Source organism: Chiloscyllium punctatum, chromosome 10 (assembly GCF_047496795.1).
Source record: "Chiloscyllium punctatum isolate Juve2018m chromosome 10, sChiPun1.3, whole genome shotgun sequence".
NCBI lineage: Eukaryota > Metazoa > Chordata > Chondrichthyes > Orectolobiformes > Hemiscylliidae > Chiloscyllium > Chiloscyllium punctatum.
The window spans coordinates 44,963,365-44,986,162 of record NC_092748.1 but is presented as its reverse complement, the minus strand read 5'-3'; the positions used below and the strand labels follow the sequence as shown (position 1 = coordinate 44,986,162).

At 40.0% G+C, this 22,798-nt stretch overlaps 1 protein-coding gene across 1 annotated transcript in view; it reads right to left on the bottom strand.

The window, feature by feature from the left end:
* Positions 1 to 22,798, bottom strand: part of calcrlb (calcitonin receptor-like b) — a 79,619-nt gene that overhangs the window by 15,101 nt on the left and 41,720 nt on the right. The window contains exons 2-7 of the mRNA XM_072579040.1: positions 17,531 to 17,623; positions 16,331 to 16,475; positions 12,362 to 12,478; positions 6,072 to 6,184; positions 5,872 to 5,963; positions 2,621 to 2,747 (exon numbers count right to left, since the gene is read on the bottom strand). Of these exons, the coding sequence (XP_072435141.1) occupies positions 2,621 to 2,747; positions 5,872 to 5,963; positions 6,072 to 6,184; positions 12,362 to 12,478; positions 16,331 to 16,475; positions 17,531 to 17,581 (645 nt within the window). The 5' untranslated portion in view covers positions 17,582 to 17,623. The remainder of the gene's footprint in view (positions 1 to 2,620; positions 2,748 to 5,871; positions 5,964 to 6,071; positions 6,185 to 12,361; positions 12,479 to 16,330; positions 16,476 to 17,530; positions 17,624 to 22,798) is intronic.

Genomic DNA, 22,798 nt, shown 5'->3' with positions numbered 1-22,798 from the left:
CGCAGGTATGGTTCAATTGAGAGAAAATGCTCTCTTCCAAAGTAAATGTTTACTGAGTTTGCTATTCTTTTCGAGGTGATCATTTTGTCCCAATCTGAAAGTAACAATTCAATAGAGGTGAACATTTCTGCATGATATATCACACTGAATGGCTGAATCATACAAAGCAAAAGAGAGGGGAGAACTTTATAAATTGTTGGATAGGCGTCAACTGAAAGTACTGTGGGCAATTCAGGACTCCTCACTTCAGAAAAGAAGGACAGACCTCAGAAACAGTACCAATGATGTTTGAAAGAATGATATCAGCAATTCAGAACTTCAAATATGAGAAGAGATTGTAAATTGAAACAGAAAAAGTTAAGAGAAGATATAATGGAGATGTTCAAAATGGTGAGAGATTTTAAGAAAGCTAAATAGGAAAGAAATAACATTCCTCCTGGTGAGCAGGCCAATATCAGAGGCCATAGTTTCAAATCCCCTTCAGGAACCAGAGTGGAGGACATGCTCCTGTCTATCAATGGCACTGAGCCGGGGATGGTTGAGAACTTAAAGTTCTGAGGAGTAAACGTCACCAATGATCTATCCTGGTTCACCCATCATAATGCTACAGTCAAGAAAGCACACCAATGCCTCGACTTCCTCAGAAGGCTAAGAAAATCCGGTATGTCCGCAATGAGTCTTAACAATTTTTATAGATGCACCATAGAAAGTGTCTTATCCAGAAGCATGACAACCGGTCTGCCCAAGACCTCAAGAAATTATGGAGAGTCATGAACACAGCTCAATCCATCACGTAAATCAGCCTTCTATCCATTGATCTGTCTACACTTCCCACTGCCTCAGGGAGGCAGAAAAATGGCAGAAAGGTACAGGGTGGAGATCCTGCTCATCCCAACTTCCCCAAACTGAGTTCAAGCTGGAGAGGCTCAAAGATTGTCTTGGGCAGGGAGGGATGAAGTCAGCCTTCCTGTCCAGAAGGCCAATTGAAGCCCGGTATCTCTTCAGCAGCAATGGGCTAAGCCATTTCAGCAAGCCGCTTGGTAGCTATTCCAGCATCCTGGTGGGAAAACCCACGTTCTTGAGCATCCTGAATCTCATGAAGGCCCCCATGGGCTGAAAGAATAAGACCCTTGGAAACCATCACCCTGACTGTGACAGTCACCCATCTCTGGGTCTCATTGCGATCCAGCTTACTGGCCAGAGCAATGGTGTGTTACTCACCTTGGTCTGAGATCATCAGTGGCAATCATTCTACCATGCCTCAGTGCAGATTGGTAATGACCACAGTTGTACTGGAAACTGTTGGTCCACTGCTTAGCCAGTAAGTATCAGAGGTAGGACCTCCATCTATCTGATAAGATACTGCTTCAGCAAAGGTAGGAACCCCAACTACAGCTGTCAAATGCAACCCCAAACATGGTTTCTGGAACTAGCCACAGCATGGTCTAGGCCTACCACCAAAATCAACACAGCCTATGATTCTATTTCTTTCTTTTCTTAGCTAGAAATATATCTGTAGATTACAACTGATCCATTCTATAAATATGGACATTTATTTGATTGAAGAAACCAGACAATTTTTTTTAGCAGGTATTCTTCTTCATGGCAATTGTGTCAGTGTTTATTCACTTTTGAGAAACTAGCCACAGATCTCTCACCTTTGGATAGAAAGTGGGACTTGACAGGCAAAAGCTTTTTCTCATTTCATACATGATGTTCTTAGGGGGTCACTGGGTTTTTCCATTTGACTTTTCACTTAATCGGGACTTTCTGTGCAGTGCCTCTTACCCAATGAGAGGGAGGCCGGGCTGATTTTCGGTGCTCTTAAAATGAAGGGCTCTAGCCCGAAATGTCAATTCTCCTGCTCCTCGGATACTGCCTGACCTGCTGTGCTTTTCTGGCACCCTACTCTCGACTCTGATCTCCAGCATCTGCAGTCCTCACTTTCTCCTAGTTAATTTTAAGTGGTGTCACCACGTAGGAGTGGATGTACTAGTGGGCTGACAAGAAGATCATCACTCTATTCCTGTTATTGTCGGATCTACATCATTTTGTAGCAGGCTTGAAAATAGGTGAATACTGCTCCAACTTAAAACAGATGGCAGCCTTCTTAAATATCTAAATTTACTCCCTCTCCTTGGTGGAGAAAAATCTTTGGTTATTAATGGACAGAGTGCACATCGTTTTGATTGGTCTAACCAGCAATCCTCAAAGTATCACAGATGGCTGATTACAATGGGTAAGTCGCTTTTGATGGAGGATGATATATAATACTCACAGTCTTCCCCTGGAAGCCCATTCCCCTCTGTTTACCAACATAAAACTGCTGGGCTCCACAATAGAGTCACTGGATCTTTAGTCCTCACCAGTCAAGTAACAACTAAAAATATGTGAGCTGTTCAGCGGCAATACAGTAAAATGTCTCAGCCATGAAGACTGGACTAGCTACTAAATGGCATCAAACTCATCAAAATCAACCCTTTACACTTCCCCTTAGGCATTAATGCCTCATTGAAAAGCTTAAGGAATTGAATACACTCAAAGCACTCTTCAGGTGTTCCCTTCACCCAGGTATTAAATTCATTCTACAGTTCACCACAATAATTAAATAAATACTCACTGGATTACTTTCAACAAGTTTCTGATTATTTGCAACGGCTGTTAGCCAGATGATGGTGATGATGGAATTACAAACAAATGAGAAGAATAGATTTTTATGAAGTGTTATCCTCTGGCAACTTAAACTCCTATAAGAGAAGAACAGAAAGAAATAAATTGCTTTCCTGAGTCATAAAGAACTCATTTCAAACAACACCTGTTCTTCAATATTAAATTGTTCATAATGCACTCAGGCTAACAGAAGCTGATACATAACTTACAATTCAGACATATTTCTGTCCAAGTTTATTCTAACATCAAAAGGACCAAACTACTATTGTCAATGCCACTAAGAACATCAAACCCTAATCTTTGAACACATCCCTTGGTGCAGTTATTCATTCATGCTGAATCCATTGGCGAGCAAGCTCAATGTTGGCTTTTACCCTGAGCTGAAGGTCAGATACTGTATTCTATCCATCACTGAGGTAAAATATTGCTGTTTCCATGATAATTCTTTCCTCTGGCTTAATCTCATCTCAATGCTGCCAAACCATTTATCCATGTTCTGCTCTCTTCAGCCTTGACTTCAACATCCATAACCAACTCATCTCCTTTTCCACATAAAATGAAGATGCCTATTACTCCTCTCACTTTATTTTTTTTAGCTCCCTGCCCTTGCACTAAATTCAAATCTCTGTACTTATTTCATCATCTGTTTCTGATCATTTTCACCCACATCGCCCATAGATTATCTCCAGCCCGTTGTTTCTTTTAATGACTGTGGCACTTAGTGAATTATGTATAAGTCATATTTTAAAGACTGAAGCTAATTTAAGTGCAATAACAAGTTTAAGTCACCACCTATTTGCCAAATGAATGAATCTCATTTAAAGGATAGTTCTTCTCATGTAATGGCTATAATAAGGTCACTTAGAAATACAGTAACTCTTGCAATAGCAGAATCTGCTATCGAGAGCAGACTTGTATGGATGCAAATATTTATAATGTTGTGGGTTCCTTCACATCAATGCTATAGGCCACAACTGGATCTAAGTCACCATCAGACAACATTAGTTTTATTTCTATTCAGCAAGTTGAGTAGAAATCAGTTTCATGGGTGACTGTCAGAATTTTACAAATGATTTTCTACTACGCTTCCTCTGAAAATCTGGTTAAGGAAATGATGTCCACAGATGCATCAAAGATAAATAAAATCATTATTTCAGTGGGAGTGAATAATGATCTCTGACCTGTCATTGAGATGAGATTAATTAAACAGAACAAAACTAGGGCTTGGCTTATCATATTTTCCCAACTTCAAAAAAAAAGAGGGACAAGTGCAAAGCTCCAGCTATCATCAGTGCTTATTCTTTAATGTAAACTCAGCAGGACATTTTGTAGTTTTGTTTGTATCCTCACTTCCTCTGGGAGGCTAACTGTGACATTGGCCAGAAATTAATACACATCGGGGCAAGTGACCAATAAGCATAAAGTTAAATTAATACACATCGGGGCAAGTGACCAATAAGCATAAAGTTAAATTAATACACATCAGGGCAAGTGACCAATAAGCATAAAGTTATGTGTATTATCTATCCATTTGCAACTGGCACCACCACAGATTTACATCTAGTGAGGAAGGTGTGGGTATCCCTCCATCCTTAGGCTAATGGATGCCCTTAGGTGGCCACGTAATGAGCACTTCAAGGTCTCTTTCCACCCCATCACAAGGTTTTCGCAAGGTAGGTGGAGGCCACAATCAAGATTCAAGCCCATCAAGACTCACGGAGGGCGATTAATGTGCTCCATACATACTCAGGCCATCACCCTAACCCTACCAGATCCATTATAGGATGACTGCAATGCCTGCATCCCACCCTTGGGTTTCCCCTCCCTACCTGATATGTGCATACTGCATCCTTCCCATTTGCTTCCATGCCATGGGCTCCTAGTTTGACCTTGCTAAATACCCCTCAACCTAGCTCCCTATCTGGCATTAGCAAAAATCTCTCAAGGTGATGACCATTGTTCGCTATCCCCATCCTGGTAGCATAAAGCTGACTGCTATTATAAACAAGGGACTTCCTCCACATATGGAGGACATTAATTGCCCTCCAGCTATTAAATGGCTGTATGGCAACCAACTGATGTGGGCACAGTCTTGCCACTGACATTTTTGTCAGGGAGGCTTTTGGGAAGCCTGCTGGGATGTAAAATAATTTATGTCTCATTTCATGTAATTGATAAATAAACTTCTTATGTTGCACTTCTGACATTTTACAGTGTAGCAATTCAGATTCCTCACAGATGCTAAGCAATATTTCTGAGTACATACTAATCTTAATGTAGCCCACACTGTAAGATTATGAAAGAACAAATTCGCATTTGCAATGCAGTAATATTAAATACGGTTAACGTTAATGTAAAAATCAAATGTACATAGATGAAGTGAAAAGCTTCTGATTCAATACTGCACAAAGGATTGCTGCTTAAACATCTGCAATATAGGTGAGTGACATACACAGCTATACTGTATGCTTCATGTATGTGAATAACACAAATATTACATTAGCTATCTCTGTGATTTATCAATTTATAGGACATTGGGTAACGTAAATAGATTCTGTCACTTTTATGTACTATGTTATTGTGTGTTCTGACTTCACTCTCAGTAACTATTTGTATAACCCGTTTTGTCAGCAACATAAAGAAAAAAGCACTCGGTACAATTTTTATGTCAGCTGTACTCTGTGAACTGAAATTAATTGTGCAGCTCTGCTTTAAGGCCTTTCCCTACCTGGTTGATGCTCTGAAACTACAAAGCTGAAAAAGAAAGTTTCCATCTTCATTGAAGGGACTTTCAGCTTTTCCACATCCAACTTTTCTACGCTGTATGACCCTATGACTACAGCTCTATAACAAGCTGCACTGTAAACTCTCCCTACATTTTGACAGCTGTGACAAATTCCACAATAGCAGCTGAGGCAAGCCAAAGCATTTGAAGTATTCCAAATAAAACAATGCACATTCTTTAAAATAAAAATCAATTCACTGTTTTTCTCAATGTTAAAGGATTCTTCAAACAAAAGTTCCAGGATTTGATTCCGCATCTCTGCCAAAAGCTAACCACTTTCTCCTTGGGCCATAACTTGGGTGACACGTTTACTGAAATCGCATTTTTGAGATATATTCTTTATGAACAAATGAGCTAGTAAATGGGGGCAAAAACGGTAACTCCAGTTGCAAAGATAATAACTGTGCAATACTTACTTGAAATAAAAGAATATGGCAAGAGAAATCAGCAAGGACGCCACTGACAATCCATGTCCAATCACAGCCAAGTACAATAAGTTTACTGCTGTCTGTTTAGGGGAGAAACAAGAATTCCAAACTGATTATTAGTGAGGAATAGCATCAGATGACATGTATTCTCTAGTTGTGTTGTGAAGGCTTCGAATCAGTGTTCATACCTTTCGTTTTTCCCTTGTGTGTGCATTACACTGAGTGTAGTTTGTCCATGTTCTATTACTCTCTGGATGTTGAAACCATTTTCCACTATCATCACAAATTTTCATGGCTTTTTCTATTTGTGAAACAAACAAAACAAATACCTCTCAATGAAGTTAGAATGGTTATTTTGAAACACTTTTTGTGCAGGATTGCATTGCATGTAAATTAAATCTTACTAAGATGTAGGCCTTGGATCTAATTTTAATTAGCATGAAGGGCTGGAAACAGCTATAATGTGGATGAGCCGATTAGATTAAATTCCCTACAGTATGGAAATAGGCCTCTTGGCCCAACAAGTCCACACTGACCCTCTGAAGCATAGCCCACCTGGACACATTCCCCTCCATTTACCCCATGACTAATACACCTAACTGTATGGGCAATTTAGCATGGCCAATTCGCCTGATCTGCACATCTTTGGATTGTGGGAGGAAACCGGAGCACCCAGTTGAAACCCATACAGACAGTCACCAGAGGTGGGAACCAAACCTGGGTCACTGGTGCTGTGAGGCAGCAGTGCTAATCACTGAGCTACCATGTCACTCCACCTGTTTTGGGGAAAAACAAGAATTCCAAACTGATTATTAGCGAGGTATAGCATCAAATGACATATATTCTCTAGTTGTGTTGTGAAAAATTCTCATCACCATGCAGTTTGCTAAAATCAACTTATCCAGTTTAAAAATAAATTACTTCCACATTTATTCTCACCAGATACAATGTACCCATTGACAGAGAGAGACCTCCATAAATCATCCAAATAGGGCCTTAAATCACAAATGAAATGCTGTGCATATAACAGCCTATTTACAAAAAGAGCGGAACGTGGCCTAATAGCTACAATATTCTGAACTTTCATCTAACAATAAATAATGTTCTAGTACTTCCATTTATATAGTACCTTCTCTCATTGAAATACATCAAAGCCACTTACTAAATGATTTACATTTGTAATGCAATGGCAATTGTTAGGTTCACAATCTGTTATTGTAATTCTATGCTTGTAAGCAGCAACACCAGAGGTGAATTCCTCGTGAAATGAATTCTAGCTGGCAAGCGAAATTTACTTTAATGTGGTGACGTCAAAAATACAGCACATTAAAAATAAGGAAAATCAAAATTTTAAGCAGCACTATTGCAATATTCAAATCCAAAATTATGTCTTTGCATAATAATTTCAATGCAAGCCTTTTGGTGCCATAGTTCTTCTGCCCTTATGAACTGCAAGTTTATTGCATGCTACTGATAATTCTGGGTTGTATTGCTGTCTATTTTAATCTTATCCATTAGGCATGAATCAATACTCTTGGATTACGGGGTCATTGTATGTGGAGGTAATTCAATCTTAACCTTCAATTGTTATCATGATAAATTTTCTACCAGAGTGTAGAATCTCCTCCCTTCTATAGGCTTTGTTGTAATATTAAATCAATGAATAATTAAGGTGAAGCCTAACAATGCACTTAACTAGCAAAATGATCTTAACTAAAAAATCCATGATCATTTAGAGGATTTTGGCTTCCTTTAAGAATCAAATACTGAATGGATGAGACTTAGGATAAAACCCTCAACATAAGTATTTAGTAACACCAGAATTTAATATTAATAACATTCAACTTTCATTTATAACTGTGCTCATAGCAAGTATGCAGGTGTGAAGGGTTGAGAATTACTTTAATCCAAATGAAGGATGTTAGATTTATCTTCCTATTTTCCTTTAGTTTCACAATGATGCTCTTTAATCTCTAAAAGGGCTTTGGCCTTTTGACCTTCTAGGTAAGCAACATCTATTGCTATTTTTAATATTTGCTATGCTCCAACTTCTCAAGTCAATAAAGAATAAGTACTATCTCTGACCATTTTGTAATTTTTTTTGAGTAATATCGAAATTCACAGGAAAATGTGATGGAGAGGAATAAACCAGGGTTACATTCTTTAGGGTATAAAATTACGATATGTATCTCATTAAAACACTGAAAAGCCATCATGGAATCAACAGGGTAGATATAAAAAGAGAATGTTTCCCCTGGTTAGGGAACCTGGTTGGACGTGTTCACAAAAAATGTTTCTAGATAAATAAATCAAGAGCTAAATGGCAAAGTATTGTTAAGTAGAAGATCAACCATTATCTAATTGAATGAAGGAGCAGATTTGAAGGGCCGAATGGCTATTCCTATTCTATTTACCATCTTATGACTTTGAGTTGGAATTCAATAAAGTACGTCTTGAAGCAATGAGGAAATTGTTGCAAAGCAGCAAATATGGCAGCCAATCTATGCACAATTGTTGTGAAGTCATAAAAGCTACCTCTTCAAATATTATGAGAATGTACTTGACAAATGACAATAAGGTGACAATGCACCAGTTCTGCATTCACAGTCTTGACATCAATCATTGCCACAATAGTAATGCTTATGAGTATCTGAAATGACATTTGTCAGCAAATAATAATGCATTATAATGTTCAGAAAATCAGATCACTTCCTTTAGTGCACATTTCTTTGTTTATCCAGTTTCAAAGTGATGTGCAAAAATTAGCTTCTAGCTGATGAAGGTGGAAAGACTGTGAATACATGTACAAATAAATTATTCAGGCCTACTTCAGAGTATTAAATAACAGGAAAGATGCATTTGATTTCAGAAAGTTTAGATGAAATCAGGGTTAAAAACAATATTAACTGGCACTTGCATAAAGCTTACATGGTAATAATGTCTGGAGGAACTTCATAGGAAAGTCAAACAAAATTTGGCACTGAGTCAGATTAGAACAGGTGAACAAGGGCTTGGTGAAAGGAGTCAAAATGGAACAACGTAAAGTAGTAGAGAGCAGGTGGAGAGATTTAGATTGGAAATTTCAGACTTTAGGACTAAGACTGCCAAAAAAAAGTGGTGAAACAATGAAAATTGGACTTGTGCAAGAGGCAAGAGTACAAAGATCTCATGTGGCTGTAGCACTGGAAAACAGAGATGTTGTAGAAACTCAGCAGGTCTGTGAAGAGATAATAGAGGTAATGTTTCGAGTGTGATAGGAATTTTTCCAGATTTGAAAGGGCTCAAACATCCCTGGAAGATATTGCGGACAATGTTAGGCAAAGCATTTCTTCAATGTTAAAAGGGCATCTCAGTAACAAATGGTAATTCCTGCAATCATGCAAATGGCTAACATATTGGTCCCAAGACTGTGTTAAATTGTTTTACAATGTTTCAATTGGTGCAGATCGTAGCCTTATTGCCTCTGAGGTCACAAGATTTCAGTTTCAAGATTCTCTCCAGGGCTTGACTACAAAAATTGATGAAGAGAGGAGGAGAACTTCTTCAAGGTAGGCATCTTTGAAGGAGGATTCGCAGTAAGGTTAAGATCAACTAGCCAAAAGTGAGGACTGCAGATGCTGGAAACCAGAGTTTATATTAGAGTGGTGCTGGAAAAGCACAGCAGGTCAGGCGATTTTCCTGCTCCTCGGATGCTGCCTGACCTGCTGTGCTTTTCCAGCACCACTCTGATCTAACCTCTGGTTTCCAGCATCTGTAGTCCTCACTTTTGCCTACAAAAATCGATACTAACACTCCAGTGGGGTGCTGAGGGCATGCTGCACTGTTAGAGTGGCCAGCTTTCTGACTAGATAGTAAAGTGAGGACATGTCTGGCAGCTGGGGTGGATGGAAAAAATTGGCTAAGAGCAGGGGAGCTATCCTCAGTGTCCTGGCCAAGGTTAATCCCCCAGTGAACATCATTAAACCAGACTAGGCTGAATCTTGCAGTATTTTGGCTAGGTGCAAGTTACACTTAGTTGTGGAAGGATTTCTGCCATGAGATTTTGAAAGATTCCTTGCCATAATCTTACAAAACCCGCCTCATCCACCAAGTACCCTGCCCCAAAGGCATCCCTCACACCTGGCTCCAGCTTCACATTACCACATGTTGATCTCAGAACAACTCGCCACTCAGCAGCTATCTCGGAATTCATCAGCATCTTTGGTGTCACACCATTTTTAAAAGCCTGTTCCGCACCCAGACAGGCCAGAGATGCCTTGCACAATTCCTGGGATTGGCCATGGACATGGAAGATAGGAAGAGATCAGTGACCAGCTTTGCAGGCAGAGACCTAAAAGTCTAGCTAGATACAGTGGGACTTCCTTTTCTCCTTTGGCCCATCATGGCAACCATAACACCAGGCCATGTCAGTCTGGTCCAATATTGTCACTTGGGTTAGAGCGTTCTCAGACTTCTAGGGGAATGCCCAGAACCCCAGGAAGAGGGCCAATGACATTCTCCACTCCACCAGCATGGCTGCCACTATCTTCTGTCCAATATCTCACACTCACTCACTTGCTTCTGGTCTACCCTCTCCTAACAAGATTCATGCTTTACTGATTTCACCAACTGCCTTTAATATCTTCCCTCATTCACCTCAACCCCTGACACCACAAACCCTGCATGCCCTCTGCACTGCCTACTCCCTCACTCAGAACACCTCCCCACCTGCATCAAAACCAACAGCTGTGCCGCCCACCTTCATCTCCCTTAAGACCTCCCTCTCTCATTCCAGGAGAAAATACACCTCAAAAGGATAGAAAGACTCAAGTCAAGTGATGTGCTGGAAAAGCACAGCAGGTCAGGCAGCATCTGAAAAGCAGAAGAAGCGACGTTTCAGGCATAAGCCTGAAACATAGATTCTCCTGCTTCTTGAATGCTGCCTGACCTGCTGTGCTTTTCCAGCACCTCACTCTTGACTCTGATCTCCAGCATCTGCAGTCCTCACTTTCTCCAAGTAGTATGCTGACTGACCATGTGCAAGCTTCTGGACTGGTACTGGAGGCTGCCCCAACTTCCTGCACAGGGGCCCCCTGAATAAAGGCTATCCCTGTTGACTTGACTGAGGTCTGCTGACAACGATGACAAGTTCCTTTGTATCTGTGGTAGAGGGCAAGGCAAGACAGAAATAATGTGAGCTTGGTATCTCTGGCTAATAGATCAAAGTTCAAAAAGGCAAGGCACATTAATGTTGTGAGCATCCAAATAAGCTCAAAGTGAGTGCGTACCATATCAGCAAGCGAATAGCCTGGATGTATAGTCTAGTGTAGACCATGACCTGGGTGTATGTCCCTGAGTGTACAGTGTCCTTGTTGTAGCAGTATAATGGTAGTTGCCAGTGCAGTATCCTGTAAATGGATTGGAGATGTGCCATGAGGGTATTTCAAGGCAAGCATATGTTAAATGCCAATGTCTCTGGATTTGGGCTGCATGTGGTTGGTGCCCATGGAGCCATGCTGATGCCTATTGTCCTACATGGAGTTGCTTCAGAATAAGCAGTGAGTGGATTCTGCCAGATACCCACTCTGGTTATTGTCAAGTTTCATTGACCAGGTAGCATCCAAGGAACAGGAGAGTCGACATTTTGGGCATAAGCCCTTCATCAGGAATTCCACATCACTCTGAACTCTATAAGATTCTGTTCATTATCTTGTCATTAGCACATTGCTGACTGTGGGAGACTCCTGTGTGCAAATTAATTACTATATTTGCTACATTACAACAATGTCCTCATTATATCAAAACGTATTTTAATAGCTTTAAAGTACTTTTCCATGATCAATGGTTTTAACATTTAGAATATAAATGCAAGTCTTGTTTTTCATAAGATCAGCGCAACACATCTTTCTGGCCAGCCAATTGGGGCAGTAGCCACTTTCATAAGAATGTAAGAACTAGGAGCAGGAGTAGGCAGTTCAGTCCCTCCAGCCTACTCCACCATTTTACACAATCACAGATGATCTCATCTTGGCCTCAATTCCACTCTGCATAACACTTCCACCCATTACTAATTAAAAATCTTAAGTTGAGTCAATGTCCTGGCATCTACACCCACTCTAGGATAATAAACTCCAAAGATCCATGATGTCCCTCATGTCTACCTCAAACCGGTTCCCACCCCCACCGCCGACTTAGCCTAAAACCATGACATCTCATTCTAGACTGACCGACATGAGGAAACTTCACTCCACATCCCCCTGAGCATCTTATACACTTCAACTAGATCTCCTCTCATTCTTCCAAACTCCAAAGAGTACAGGCCCAAACTGCTCAATTTTTCTCTCTCATCAGCTGTCAATCCAAAAGTCATCCACATCCAGAATTGCCAAAGATGACTAGACTCTTTCATGAATATACCCATTCATGTAAACCTGAACATTGCTTAAAGTCTGAGTCATGATTACAGCAGTTGGGATTGACAGAGCAATATTGACTATACCTGATGGATCAAAGTCTTGAAAATAATCAGGGCAATGCTGGACAGCCACTGTTCCAGGAGGTGCATCTTCCCAGCACAACCATCCATCCCAAGTCCTGCTACACGCAGTGCTTGTCTCTAAGGAATAAAAGGAATTATTAATAACACTGGAAGAAATACTAGAAAATATTTCTGTCATCCAGTAAGATTACTTGTTGCCACCTTTGCCCAATGCAATTAATGATACCACTGCATTGTGTTTTATTTTTAGAAAGGGCATTATCATTATGACAGGGTTTGACAAACCTGAATTATATTACACGTCAGAAAAGCTTTGCCCAGTCTATGCCAATGTTTCTGTTTAGCATGATCTTCTATCCATCTTTCTTTATCTTGTATTTCTCCCTCATGTATTTATCTAAATTCCCCTCAACAAACTTTTTTTTAAGAGTTCTGGTGGCTCTGTAGGATCTCTCAGCATTTACCCTAAAATATATTAATATATATCACATCGAGATATGGTTCTAACAAAACGATCAGGGCATGGTACTTTTAGTGGTTTCCCTTCCTAAGCAAATAAAATGTTTGTGAAAAATATTTATCCAATTAAAACTTCCCACGAGAATAAATAATGAAAAATTGGCAAGAAGTTCAGAAAGCAGGGAGCAGAGATTTAAGATAATTATCAAAGTCACTTGACGGAAAACTAGGAGAACATTGTTATCCAGTCAGATGTTCCCATCTGGAAGACATAATTAAAAATCTGATGGAAGAAGCACCAACAGTGACTTTCAAAGAAAAGTTTGCTGTATATTTGAAAAGGAACAAATTGAAGACTTATGGTGAAAGAGAAAGGAGGTGGGATCATTTGGGTACCTCCCAGGAATGACGGGCTAATCAAATCCTTCTAAAATTGTGTACAGATGGGTGTCAGACAATTTATTTCCCCGGAAGAAAGGAAAACAGTCTACCGACAGGTCTAAATGAAACCCATCCTGCAGCCCTTCACTGCTGCTGGTGAGCTAAATAACATCACAATGGGACTTCCCCAAATGGGGACACAGCACAAACTCTGGATTAGCTGGCCAATCTGATAGCAGCTCCAATGATTCTCTCAGTGCCAGTGTTCCATTGAGCCACACAGGCCAATTAGGAAGTAATTTATGATGGAGCGCTGAATTGAGATAAGTCCGGAGGTTTTGGGTGGAGGTTTGGAACCTTAGTGGGAGATCATGCTAAACAGAAACTTTGGCATCGATTGGGCAAATCTTTTCTGTGGTGTAATATAATTTAGGTTTGTCAAACCCAGTCATAATTTGCTGTGTTCTAAAGAATGAAGGAAGTGGAGTACTGCTTTGTTCGAATATGCCTCTGATGGACAAGTGTAACATTTAGATCGATTGAGCTTCAAACTAGCACAACAGACCCTTAATTATTTATTTACATATTGAGAGTGTGCTGCCGATTTTGGTACATGTCCAAGCTCGATATTATAGGAGGGAACTTGGGGATAGATGACAATGAGATGGGCTAGCCAGTCTCCTTATCTCACATGCTTCCCCACTTAAAACACAGCTGGTAGGAGCATCTAATAACCAGCCCTATGATGCCAGAATTTCCACAATCTGAAAATTAAATGCCCTTCTATCACTTCATCATGTGATGTTAAGGCTACATACAAACATGAAGCCAGCAGTTGTAAAAAAAATACATTTAGTCAATATTCTCATGCTAAATATAACAATGTGAAGCTGAGTTTTTTTTAAAAAATGGACAAAATTTGTTTTAGATTTCAAGGGCTTAGTGACAGAATCCTGCATTCCATGATCAAGCTACACTAACTATAAACCCTCAAGTCCTTTTGCTAGATTTGCTGACAGATAACACTGTACAATTGCAGAGCAAAGGGGAAAAGGCACAATGGTGAAAAGGACAAAGATTAATCTCATTCAAGGTTTGCGTACTCCCTGTGGTTTTCTTAATTAGAATGAATATCAGTAATGCCAATAAAATACTAAGTAAAGCCAATGGATTGAAATGTAAATTGTCCAATCAATAAAAGAACAAATATTTTGAATTTGTTATACTTTAAAGAATAAATAGTGTGTATCTTTTAAAAGGTGAATAAATCCATTCTTTTGACTTTTGATAATAAGCTCAAACCTAATACAGAACAGCACACTTTATTTCCTTAAGGTGTTGTCTGACCCATTCTTTATTTCCAGCAGTTTCTGTTGTAACTTCTGATGACCAGTTCTCCCCCATATTGTGGGAAGATAGGAACAAGGGGAGGCTGTTTAGCCCATGAGCCTGTCCTAGGTTGGATCATCATCAATCAATTCTATTTAACTCATACCCAACTTCCCTTGATAACTATATTTTACAGATGACAAATAAGATCAAGGCTATGGAACATCTTTAGTGCACCAAAGCACATTTTTTATTTAAACAACAAAAGAATTAATTGTTGAAACTTGGACATCATTGGATAGAATTTACTGCTTATCTCTAGCTGTCCTTGAAACATTGGTTATGACTGTTTTCTTGAATGGCTGTAAATGTTAGGACATTAAGATTTTGAAGGGGCTTGATGGGGTAAATGCTGTGGGATCGATTAGTCAGCAAATCTAAAACACAACAGCAAAGTCTCGGGATAGAAGGTTAGTCCTTTCAGGCTGAAATGAGGAGAAATTTCTTCAGTCAGGTTATGTTTCTTTGGAATTCTCTTCCCTGGAGGTTCAGGATCTATTGTGGATATATTTAAAACTGGGATTGACAATGTATTTTTGGTGTTCATGGAAGCAAAGGATACAGAGTGGGCAGGAGCTGGCCTTGAAGCCTAAGGTCAGCCATGATGACGTTGAATGGCAGAGCAGGATTGATGAGCTACTCCTATCTCTTTGGCTTTCGTGGAGGTGATGGCATTTCCACATGCCCACGACTCATGTGATTTTAGGAGTAGAGGTGGGGCTTGCACAAACCCTTTGAAGAAGTGAGCAGCAAATGCTGAGATGTTCCTTTCAATGTTACTTTACTAGAAATACAGTGGCAATGTTGTTTCCATGGGTTAGAGGGATTTCTGACACCGTAGAGTTGAAGCAGCATCAGGGAAAGGAGAAATTCTCTGGAATATCTCAGCTACTGTCTCTGCAGAGTTATTGTAACTCTGCCAGAGTGTCAGTCATTCTCTCACCAATCAACCCTAAATTCAGTTCAAACAGATTTCACACTTTTACCATGAATCCATTAGAAGAAGCAAACACCATGCACACTTGTATCCACAATGTTCTTTGACACTAACACACTTTGCAGCTTTTGGAAGTGGCAGTAACCAGAACTGAGAGATTTGTAGAAAGCAGCACGATATTACGATGTCCAGTGTGAAACTAAATGTCTGAGTGGTACTGCCAAATTCTCTGTCAGTCTCTAATCAAAGAAATCAGAGGTCTGTGGAAGAATGAGCAGCACTGCATACAATGGCATCCTCATACAGGTTCAAGTTTTAATGACTCCTTCCTAAAAATAAAATGAAGGTTAAAAGGTTTTCTTTCCACCAATGATTACTGTGCAGCGGCTGCTGCAAAGTCTAGGCAATGTGAGACTACCTCCCTAAGCTGGCCTCACACCTGTTCCCTGGATCTGAGTTGGGCAGCTTCACGTTTGAGTTCCATAACTTGGCTGAAAGCACTATGCATTCATCTCAATGCCAATATAGTATCGTGACTATGACCTGCTACATTAACATTTCCTCAACTTTGCCTCATCCTATAAACGTTGAAGATAGTTCTAACTGACCATTTTAAATTGCAGTCACCTAATTTATTATTCATTAGCAATAAGCAGCTTGCCTTACAATCAATGTAAAATTGAGTAGTGTCAATTGAACAACAACTTAGAAGAATGTGTTGCTGGCAGTGGGGCAGGACCCTGAATAAAAGGGCAATCACTGACACATTAGCATGTATACAAAACAGTCACTTCTTCCTTTACCATTTTCCTTATGTGCAGGAGCCTGCATAATCTTCTGGTAGCATTCATACTGCGCAGTCATTATTTTTTGCCTGGTGAAGCCAAATCCGTGATACAGTTCTGCTGTTACACTCCGTGTACTGTTCTCAGTCATGACCACTGCAAACTGATACAAAACAAACATATTGTTGGAGACATAGAACATGTGTAGATCTGTGGAGATGAATATCAGTTAAACTAAGCTTTTATGCAAATTAGATTAGATTACTTACAGTGTGGAAACAGGCCCTTTGGCCCAACAAGTCCACACCGACCCGCCGAAGCGCAACCCACCCATACCCTTACATTTACCCCTTACCTAACACTATGGGCAATTTAGCATGGCCAATTCACCTGATCTGCACATCTTTGTGACTGTGGGAGGAAACCGGAGCACCCGGAGGAAACCCACGCAGACACGGGGAGAACGTGCAGACTCCACACAGTCAGTCGCCTGAGGTGGGAATTGAACCCAGGTCTCTGGCGCTGTGAGGCAGCAGTGCTAACCACTGTGCCACCATGCCGCCCACAAAACTTAACTAATGCTTAATAATTGGCATTATTTTGAGATACTGAACAGCATTTCCATTAGTGCCAAGAAATGAGCTTGTTAGTTTGTCATTTCAGACACCAGATCACCAACAACCCAGCAAACCCCCTCCCCAACTGTGCTAAAACCCTCATCCCCACCATGAGGGGACTGCAGTCTTCCTCAACAGGAAAAAAATCTTATAGATGTTACAGTGCAAAACTGGAAATTCCAAGAGCATGTTGTGCCATGGTTCATTACTTCAGATATACCACATGTACTGACTCAAGCATAAACCTTCAAACTAGATTATTGGGTGGCCTTTACTGAATAGGTACATAGGCAACTTAAGGTCAATTATATTGATGGTATTGATATTTGTACACTGATTAAAGAGTTCTCATGACGAAAATGCGAGAATTCTCTGCACGTTATCCCAGTAAAGCTGCCTCATAAGTAATGTAAATTTCCAGTAAAAGCAAGTTCACCATCCAAACAAATTATGCAGCTCTACCATTTCATAAGCATAATAACACTGCTTTTATTTATAAGTTGTGTAGCGCACTTGAATTTCTAAACATCAAATGAGAATGGCCAAAAAGGTTTTGATGTATTTGCTAACTGGGTTAATCTCAGGAAATTTTAAAACCTACCTTTGAAATGGAAAAAAAGAACAAAAAATGAAACATCCAGTCCCCTCCCATCGAAGACGTTGTCCAGAATAGTTTATTATTGAATATGACAGCCTATAAAAGTGATAGAAAAAATAGCCTGAGTGACAAACAACAACTGGAACATATTAAATTAACACTCATCTCAGAATAGGGATTGTGCACTTTTCCTGCTTGATATCATATATCATAAGGATTCCATATTTTTGCTGTTTAATATCATATATCATAGGGATCTTGCATGCTGTCTGTTTACTATCACATATCACAGGAATACTACATTGTTGCTTTCTAATATGATACTCATACAAACACCATGAGCTTTGAATTGCAATTTAAGTTTGTAAGTATCTAAGTAACAATGCTCTGTTATGAATTTGGACCACTTTTGAGCTAACTGACAGTTGTCTATTTTACATTTACAATACAATTTATGATGTGAAATAATTTTTGCTCCACATCAATGAAACTGTGCCAATACAATCCAACAATGTGTTCTCAACTGACTCCCCAATCCTGAGACTTGAATGCGTGTAACTGCATTTTATCAGAATCAATCTGGTTTTAAAGATTCTTCCTTGGATCCCTGGGCATTCTTTAAACTGATACATAATTCTAAAAGTTCTGACAATTCAGACATTCTCATCTGAATTCTTCACAATTTTAAAATCTGCTAGTCAAGTGTATGCAAACATAAGGATCCAATAGTGGGAAGCAATATAAATTCTTTACAGCTGACATAAACCTATAAACAATTACAGTTCTCAGGCAGATTTAATGATTCCAAAATGGTCAATGTTCATGTTACACTTGCTTCACCCATTGTTTAATGGGTTAACTAAAGGGAGATGTTCAAAAGACAATGGTTGTGAAGATTTAATATTCATTTTAGATTGGTCCCACCCATTACAATGACGCCATATACAGTCTGTTGGTGAAGAAGGTCTGTTCCATCTTTAAGAGGAGGCAAAGGTCTCTGTGCCAACTCCTTAAAGTTCTAGTAATTAGGCCTGACCAAATGTAGTTGTACTCATTGCTTTCATGCAATAAATCTACGTGTTATCTAAGAACAATGCCCCTTTCTGTAGATACATAATGGTATGTGCTTTAACTCCAATCGATATATAGCCCTAAAACAAAGCAATGCCAAAGGGGAGTTGCTGACAGTGAACTACCAGCAACAATGCTTACCCAGTATCACATACTAGTAGAGATGGCAAATACAAGCAAGTAACAGGAATAGCCATCTTTGAAATACCACACACGCCATACATTTTCATGGTAGATTGGTATCAAATATAATTATTGAGAATATTTTTCCTGATGTCTTGGGTAGTACAGCAAAATAGAAAGGATTCAACACACAGCAGTTAATCTGGTAATCTAATATCTGTAGTCATGTCTGTTTTTGGCTTTCCAGAGCTGAAACTCAAATACTCACAAACATTTAACTTAATGCACAGGTATTAATTATGACTAAGGAGAAAGTGAGGACTGCAGATGCTGGAGAACAGAGCTTAAAAATGTGAGAGTGATAGGCCGAGAGGGGGTGGGGGAATGAGAAAGCTGGAGAAATCTACATTCATCCCTTGATGAATGCAGATTTCTCCAGCTTTCTCATTTCCCCTCCCCCCACCTTTTCTCAGTCCCAATCCTCGGACTCAGCACCGCCTTCTTGACCTGCAATCTTCTTCCCGACCTCTCCGCCCCCACCCCCTCTCCGGTCTATCACCCTCACCTTAACCTCCTTCCACCTATCGTATTCCCAACGCCCCTCTCCCCTCGTCCCTCCTCCCTACCTTTTATCTTAGCCTGCTTGGCACACCCTCCTCATTCCTGAAGAAGGGCTTATGCCCGAAACGTCGATTCTCTTGCTCCTTTGATGCTGCCTGACCTGCTGCGCTTTTCCAGCAACACATTTTTAAGCTCTTAATTATGACTAAGGCTGTCACGTATACACTGATTTGACAAGTATCCCTTTGTTCCATAACAGCCAAAAAGCAAACGCAAACTTAAGTCCTCAATAAATGCTCACATATTCTGGTTGCTTGCCAAAGAAGCATTTTTCATATCCAAAGAAGAAAATTTGAAGCATTTATAGTTGCATGTGTTTATTTTACACAGAATTCCCAAATTAGACACTACATTTAAAAATATTTTGATAGACACAGAGGATTGATAGTATATTTTTAAACAGGGTTGTTATAATAAACGTATCCAAAAGAACTTTATAATGTGTGGCTGATATACCAAAAGGCACTCCTCTTTCTAAGCAAGTCATTCTCTTTATAAGACTTCTTAAGGAAGTGCATTATTCAGAGTGTTTTTTCTGCCTACTTCCACTTCAATTCTTCCTGCCTTGAAATTGGGAGTTTTTGAATTTAACTTTATTTCTTTCCATCATTTCAGTAACTGAGTACATGACTTCAGAATAAGAAGTGCCAAATCATTGATTTTGAACAAGTTATTTCTTTACAATAATTGATCTACTCCACTCCATGTATTCTTCCAAGTGCTCAGGTGCCATGGATTCAGACAAACCCTGGAATTTTCACATTACTTAAGTAGGCATTGGTGATTTAGTTAGGAAAATATACAATAAACAGAAAATTCTGATCTCGATGTTGCAAATGGAATTTCTGATTTTCCAGTTAATATTAAAAGTATGCATTTTGAACCTTGCTAATGAGCAGCAACGACCTTATTTCCTACAATTTGCATCTCATTATCAGCTAATAACTCATTTCTGTGCAACTCAAAATTCTCCCCTCCTTCCCAATGAAAACCAGGCAGCACAAATTCCTGACAGGAAAGTCAGGCTGTTATGTGGTGCCAGCAGCTTTCTATTTTCCCCTTTGGACAGCTCCACCACCATTTCCCCACAAGCTCCATGGATACTGTACTCTTCAATGCTTCATCTATAAAATTGGGCATCACCAAACATCAGCCTCACCACATCATCATAGCTACGTTTGGACTATCTCACACACAACTTTAGTGCTTCGGAATTTTATTTTGGAGCTCAGGGGCACTTGTAACTTGCGAGTTTCTGCTGGGTCATTTTGCATGTAGTGATGCAGACACATCTTATGCACCTTATGACTTTTAACTTATTCTCTTAGCACTCATTCATTACACTGACTTGGAGGCTGCTGGGCTTTTTAGCTTGCATTATCTTTTAACCCGTAGACTCTTCAGTGCTAACCGACAAGCTGTCAGCATCTCTCGTTTGTATCACATTTTGGCACAGCGGGAGAGAGAGTCAGCTTATCAGTTCAGAACCTTAAAAAGCCAAGGGGTGGGCAGGTTGCTGTACGGACATCATGCTATATCAATGTCACACCTACAATATGCGTTAGCAACTAATGTGGTAAATACACTGCATATGTTTCAGGCAAATGGCCATGTCTGAAAGTCCAACAGCAAGTTCTTATTGAAGTGAAGGGGGGTCTGTGGTCAGTCAAGGGGTGTCACCACTGTCAGTCAAGGGGGTGGTCTGATTCCAGTTCAGGACACTGGCCACTGTCAGTCAGGCTCTTAGTCCTATCAGAGCCCAGCAATTAGTGTCCTTGCAATCCAGAGACTGGGCCATGATTCGCCCTGTAGGTCAAATGTAACCAGTCTGAAGAGCTTATGCATGAAACATTGACTCTCCTGCTCCTCGGATGCTGCCTGACGGACTGTGCTTTACCAGCACCACACTTTTCAACTCTGATCTCCAGCATCTGCAGTCCTCACTTTCTCCTCCATGAATCTAGCATCCTTACTTTCATTACCTATGTCTCTTAGAAACCCAAAACAAATGGAAACTAAGAGTTTCCAAACTTGAATCGGCTGAAGCAGGGCTTTTGCATGGAAGAAATGGGTCAACATCCCATTCCCATGCTTCCGAAGGTACATTGACCTGAATTTTCATGCGAGTAGTTTGGTCCATAGTGCAACTGACGACCTCTGTGACCACCATCCAATCCTCAAACCACAAATGCACCCTGGATGTTACTAATTTCTCTCATACCATAATCTGTCTCCAATTTTTGTCATCCTTCACTCATTTCTCAGGAGTGGCATCAGCAGCAGCCTTGATGCATACTGCCTTCCATTAAAGCAGCTTGCACCTCAGGAATAGTGAATGAAGCAAGTGGTCTGGAGACAAAATATTATAAAGCTATCTCCCTGTGGTGTCACTCCAAATAGAGCTTTTGACATCACCTTGAACCAAAGTCAGATCATCAGTGGCAAAAACTTTAAAACTATCGGGCAAATACTTCAGTGTGCTCATAACCTATATAATTTCACAGATAAAGGCATAAATATCATAACGTTACTGCAATAAAGTTATCAAACGAGCCCCTTCCCATTGTCTGTGGTATTAATCCAGCATGTTATATAATATGTAGTCAGAATGTGGAACTCAAAACCCCAGGGAGAGGATGAGTGACAGGAAGCTAGATAAGCCTATGTGAGATAAGAAAATAAAGGATTACACTGACAAATTTCGTTGAGAAAGGGTTGCAAGGCAGCTCAAATGAAACAAAAATTTTGATGTGCACTAGACTGAATGGCTTTTATTCTGTGCTGAATAACCTATGTTATATATTAATTCTATGCAATTTACTGGATTGCATTCATACAGATACTTGCAGATCTCAAATACTTTTTCAAATTCATTCATGAAATGTCAATGCTGCTGGCTAGACCAGCAATTATTTTCCATGCCTATCTGCCCTTGAAAAAGTGATACTGATCCAAACTCTTGAACCACTGCAGTCTGCATGTAGGACCACCCACAAGGCTCTTAGGGAGAAAGCTTTAGTGTTTTGATCCTGTAACAGGAAAGGAATTGCATCAAGTTGGTCTGTAGCTTGGAGGAGAACTTGCAGGTGCTGGTATTCCAATGCATCTGCTGCCTCTATGCTTTCAGATAGTCGGGGTTAAATGCTTGGAAGATGCTGTTGAAGAAGAATGGTTAATTGCTACAGTGCCTATTGTAGATGGGACACACTGTGCATTGCTCAGTGGAGTCAACATATATTGAAGATGGTAAATGTTGCTAATCAAGATGGCTGCTTTGCTCTGGATGGTGTCAAACTACTTGAGTGTCGTCAGAGCTGCACTCATTGAGGGCAAGTGGATGATATTCCTTCACCCTCTTGATTTTAATCCTTGTAGGTGGTAGACACGTTTTGGGGAATCAGATGGTGACTTACCTATCGCAGAATTCCCATGTTCTGACTAGTTTTTTTTAATTTG